Source organism: Choloepus didactylus, chromosome 26 (assembly GCF_015220235.1).
Source record: "Choloepus didactylus isolate mChoDid1 chromosome 26, mChoDid1.pri, whole genome shotgun sequence".
Taxonomy (NCBI): domain Eukaryota; kingdom Metazoa; phylum Chordata; class Mammalia; order Pilosa; family Megalonychidae; genus Choloepus; species Choloepus didactylus.
Window position 1 is genome coordinate 5,846,587 of NC_051332.1, and position 6,221 is coordinate 5,852,807.

Consider the following 6,221-nt stretch of genomic DNA (forward strand, 5'->3'; position numbering starts at 1 on the left):
TTCCACCATTCCAGCTTCACAGGTAAAAAAAAAAAATGGCAATATCCTACTTGCTTTGCCTCCTACATTCTCTTCAATCTCCCAGAAATTCCTGGTGTAGTTACAGTTAAAACAGATTGTGAATCTGACCATCTCTCACCACCTCCACTACTACCACCTGAGTCCAAACATCATTTTGTCAATCATATTGCAATAATCTCATAATTATCCACACCTCCAGTCCCTACTGTCTATAGCCTACAGTTCTTTAATGAAAAATGTCACTTCATGTCACTCTTGTGCCCTGTACATTCTCCCATTTTACTCTAATACATGTACTCCAAAATATGCATGCACATTCCTCTATAAGCTGACCCTCCATTAATAAGTGTCCTTATCTCCCAACATTTGCCCCAGCATTCACTCTGCTCCAGCCTGGCTGGCTTTTTCTCTGTTTCTCAAAAATTCAAACCACTCCCCAACATCAGAGATTTTGAATTGTCTCCTTTCTCTGCCTGGAACACTCTTCTCCCAAATAGTTGTGTGGCTCACCCACATGCCCTTAAAATCACTTTCAAATGTGATTTTCTTATCATAAACACACTGTTTAAAATTCCATGCCCACCTCCACCAAGATTCTCCATACTTGCTAGAATGCTTTGACTCTACTCTATGTTCCCTTGTACCTATTGTATTCTTTTAATTATTAGAATTAAGTTTATTATCTTTTTCTCACAACATATTGCAACATCCACAAGGACAGATCAATTTTTTTAGTGTTGAGACTCTAACACATTGAACAGTTTCTACTAACTAATTGACTCTCTATATTCCCAGGAAGAATAAATGGGCCGTTATGTCTATGTTCAGGAAAAAATTCTACCCTCAAGTGGACATTCACAACTCATTGTTCAATAAGACTAATAAGAAGGAAGCGTAGATAAAAGAGGGGACTCTTTCCCAGGACCCCAAATCTATCTTGAATTTGTAGTAAATTCAATTAATATGTGAAAAAAGATGCAGAAAATATCATACATGAATAGGAACTCAACATGTTTCTTCCCTGTAGCAGCCCTGCTCCCTACTTCTTTCAAAATTCTGTTGTGGTATCACAATCCTCTTGCAGCTAAAAACCAAATGAGCAAATGAAAATGTCCCCCTGATAGCAGAGAGCACCATTAAGTGTCAAAAGCATGTCACATTTTTTGGTCCCTTTGATTTCTTCACCATGGGAGAAAATATATATTGGCCCCAGTGCAACTACCAGACTGAATTTCCAATTTAAATGAGGGCCAGATACATATTTTTATAGTACCCTATTTTAGAAGGGAGCATTTTAGTGTGTGTGAGGGTGTGTGAATGTGCATGTGGATGTGTGTTTCTGGGTTTGTGTGTGTGTGTGCATGTGTGGCACAGCAGTGATCCTTTTATAGCCAGGCCAGACACTGAAACCCCATTCCTGATGTCATTGAGGGCACGTTTCAGCCCCTGATCCCACCTACTTGCACTTGGTCAAAAAAGCAATTTCCTGGAAATGTCACTCTTTTCCCTCTCCTCTGATGTTTTGGAGTGCCTTAGCTGGTGTAAACATATGTATTTATTTCTAGACCTTAGGGATTCCTTCCATGCAACAACCCAGAAAAAATTACCTCAGACTACAGAGTCTCTACTGTAATTCATTGGTAGTTTGGGAAAGATAGATTATTTAGGATATGAAGAAGTAAGGAATGTTTTATTAAAAATTGAGTTTATGGGTATGACAGAACATAAATATTAAATATTTCTGATCAAAAAACATTTAGAAATTGTGCTAATTAGACAAAAAATCTAATTTTTTGTCTAAGCAAAAAGACAGCCAATTTTCCAAAAGACACGCCCTATTTACCCTACAATATATTTAAAACACACCCAAATACCTTAGTACACAGCTTAAAGATAGAAAAGCAAACTGCTATTCCATACTATCTAATGACTTCCCATTCACTTGTTTTATTTGTTTCTGATAGTTTGAGATGAATACCACAACATTGAGATAATTTATAAAATTATAATATTCTTTACCAAGTATTTCATTTAAGATACCTTGGCTCTATCCAGCATTTTCTTCAGGGCATCTTTCACATCTTTATTTCTTAAACTATATAGCAAAGGGTTCAACACTGAAGTCACCACAGTATAGAACACAGACACCACTTTATCCCATTCTAGGGCATAGCTACTGCTTGATCTAGAGTAAATGAAGAGAATTGAGCCATAGTACAAGGTGACAGCTGTCAGATGTGAGCCACAAGTGGAAAAAACCTTTAGATGGCCTTGGATAGAGCAGATATTCAAAATAGCAGCAATGATGAAGAGATAGGATGCAAGAATTAGTATGGTGGGTGTGAAGACATTGGAGGCCATTATGAAACAGACCACAGCCTGGTAGTTCTCCTTCACATCACATGCCAGCTTCACAAGTAGGGGTAGATCGCAGAAGAAATCATCAATGACATTGTTGTCACAGAAGCTGAGTGTAAATGTTTTGCTGATCATAATAGTTGAGTTAAGAAAGCCACCAAAGTATGAAGCTGCAACAAGACTGGCACATAACCTCAGGGGCATTGCCTGGGAATAAAGCAGGGCATTGGTGATGGCCACATAGCAGTCATAAGCCATGGCAGCCAACAAATAACACTCACTAAGATCAAGACCAGCAGCAAAGAAGAACTGAGCCAGGCAGCCAGCAAAGGAGATGCTTTTGTCATCAGTGATGCAGATCATCAGGATTTTGGGGGCAAAAAGAGAAGAATACCAGAGGTACAGGAATGACAGATTCCCAATGAAGAAATACATGGGTGTGTGGAGTCGAGAATCAGCACAGATCAGAAAAATCATAGTGATGTTTCCCAGGAGACAGAAGACATAAATTATGAGGAAGATCAAAAAAAGTACTCTCTGTAATTGCAAGTCAGCTGTGAACCCTAAAAGAATGAACTCCTTCACTTTGGTGAAATTTTGCTCTACCATTGACTTTGGATTTCTTGAGTCCTTTCCTTTGAAAAGACCAAAGAGTACATGATGACTTAATGTACCATCATCCCTCTTCTACAATCATTTGCCATTTTAGATCTTTAAGAGCCCCAAGTGACACACCTACATGGCTCATGGTGAGATGTGTTAGTGCTGAACTGGGAGTTACGCCTTTCTGGTTAGCTGGGGAACCAGTTCTTTGCTGCTTTTTAAGATCTCAGTTATGATAACCACTCTATAGTGTGCTTCACCTTGTATGTTTCATCCAATTTATCCTCATTTTAGGGGGATGGTGAGTTGTTTGTCTTCTCTTCTGCTTGTACTTAAGTTGACTGGGGACCATGAAAATGATATTCCAATGACAGAATTTGAAAGAGTGCTCTAATATCTCTTCCCTTTGTCTTTTGCCAGAAATTTACATGAGTAAACATAATTTATTCTACTAAGTGTATTTCAATAGCCTCAGAATTTCATTACACTATAATTTCCTTGAATGCAATTACTATATTTAATTCAACTTCCTTCATCAAAACCAAGCTCAGAGGTTTGACTAGAGTAGAAAATATGAATTAGCTTAACAAAAGATGAGATTTTCTTAAATATTTGGAATTTTAGAATATAGCTAAATGTACGATCCTTAATGACTGTCTGATGAGAAGCAGAAAAATATTAATTGATGGATAAAATTGTTCATATTATTGATTGAATTTTCTATGCATTGAGAGTTTAAAAAAAAATACTTGTTCAATGAATGGTTGTGGAGAATGATGGAACACTGAGAACTCTTTTCCATTAAAGGTAAAAGCAGGAAATTGGAATGTTGCCAGCAATGGGGGACGCACCAGGACCCTGTTCCACCAAACACAAAAAGCAAAATTGTGATTGCCAGGGATCTCCAGTGGCAAAGTGCCTAACATTTATGCTGTAGGCACAGGGCTTAAACATTTCTTAAAGTAGGAAAAAAAATTCTAATGTTGGCCATATGCTAAGCAGTGACCTGGAATTATACTAGAAAAAATAAAGAATGCTCTCTCGGTAATGATCCAATTGATGTGTCAATTTATTTCCATTGAAATTCTAAGAATGTATTTTTTTAATGTTTAGAAAAAGATTTATATCATAATTATGTTAAAAGTTCTTCCTGATATCTGAAAGAAGTTTGGACTAAATGAAACTTCAGTTCACTTAATATTTTATGACTGTTGAATGTAAGCTCATTTCTAACAAAGTGTATTCCTGGAAGCAAAGGCCCAGAATCAGACCTGGATTCTGATTTCAGTTGGCCACTGCCAGGTTTAAATGAAATCATCTGCTCCAGAACTCTATGGTCTCACTCTCATTTCATAACTCAGTGGGATTTTATGACTTTAAATGAGATCACAGATGTGAAAATGCACATTAAAATAGAAATTTAAAAGTGGATATTGTGTTTTCTATAGTTTCATAACTTCATCTCAGAAATTCTTCCATCAGATATATATATATATTCATTAACTCCCAAAGATTTCCATTTATACCCAAGTTTGACTCCCAGACTTTAGGGTGTTTCATGCAGAAACTGCCCATTCTTTTTTGTTGGCCTTTTACATGTGCTGGACAATTGCTGAGCTTGTTTGCAAAGACTAAACGGAATGAAAATTGCAAGAGATATTTCTTCCTACCATCTCTTGTTTTCTTTTACAGTTATTAAATAACAAAATTGGTATTTACAAATGTATACATACATGAATATGTATATCAAGAGTTCTACACATAAAAATGGCTTTAAGGTGGCTATTGTGAAATGAAAATTGAAAGTAATAAGCATGAAGTAAGAATATATGAATGGGAATAACAAAGTGGAAACAGAGATCAAACTGATCACACAGTAAGAAATTCAATCCACAGTTCTGGGTGGTCCCCAAATAATCTGAAACTTCCTATAGCACAATATATGCAATTAGGAGCGTCCATAAGACCAACAGTCAGTCAAAAATTCAGGCAACATATAGGTTTTCTTGATATTAAGTTGAAGAATCATTTCTCCAGAGATTCCTTATAATGAGAAATACTGAAATTTAAACCTTGATTATTCAATAGTTTTCTTACATATTCTTGTCTGTTTAGACAGAAAGGAGTTTCCTTGAGCTACATTTACTTTCCATTGTTTCTTAAATATAAAATTGGCTGAATGCTTTGTTGGATTTGAAGGGTGCTAGAAAGCTCTTTCTGCAAAAAGAAATCTCTCCTTCTCATCTATCAAACATCTTTCTTCACCAGAAGGCTTCCTAAGGAGTAGCTCCTCTAGGAGTCGTCACATGGAAAGGAGCAGATCTCAATGTGATTTCTCCATCCTTTCAAGTATTAAATCACCTTCTGTCGGTGACGTTCTGTTTGGTACTTTAATCAGATAAACTTTGAATTATATATGAATTATAAATATTTAGTATTATCCTAAACAGCATATAATTTCACTCCCACCCTTCCTGAACAACTGTCCTGTGCAGTGCCTATTGTAGAAAAATAAACATTTTAATGTCATGAAAGTTTGACCTATTTCAATTTTTCTACACATAAACCTACCCAAAGACTAATATGGCCCATTCAAGATAACAGCAGAGTGGGTGATGGCTACAGAGGGTTTATGAGAATGAAAACATCCATCAGATATGCCAAGTTATAGCTAATTCACTTTTTCACTGATGGTTGAAGTAAGTCTGAAGAGAGAGCATTTTGGTCTCTTTAACATTCTTCATCAAATATCATTTTAGAAAAATCTTAATTTATTTCAAAAAGTAAAATCATATTATGAACTGATTAGATTAAGAATCTTATTTTTTGTCCATATTGCAATTTGCTGCACTTTTTCCTCTGCTTAGTTAAATGAATGCTTAATATCATGAATATGAATTGTCACTTCATTTAAATTTGGCTGAAATACATGATTTCCCCACTTATCTTAGAATAGAATGTGACTTCTACCCACTACAGGCATCCTCTTTCCAATGGTAACAATCCTGGTCAAACATATAAGCTTGAACATTCTTTAGGGATATGTGTTAAATGTGAAGAGGACCTTCAAGAACTGTTCCCCTCCCAGTGACCAATTATAATGCTTATTTATTTTTCTGGAATGAAGTAAGGAGAGATCATTCATCAGGGAAATAATTGTCCAAATTAACCTTAAAAAGCCTGTTTAATTTTTGAGTATCATTCATGCATTTATATAAAAATAAACTGGCAGAAAAGAG

General features: G+C 35.9%; 1 protein-coding gene across 1 annotated transcript; it reads right to left on the reverse strand.

The window, feature by feature from the left end:
- Nucleotides 1-2,052: 2,052 nt before the first annotated feature.
- Nucleotides 2,053-2,988, reverse strand: LOC119520878 (olfactory receptor 1013-like). Its single transcript, XM_037818747.1, has one exon. The coding sequence runs from the start codon at nt 2,986-2,988 to the stop codon at nt 2,053-2,055; it is 936 nt and encodes a 311-aa protein (XP_037674675.1).
- Between the last annotated feature and the right edge of the window lie 3,233 nt (nt 2,989-6,221).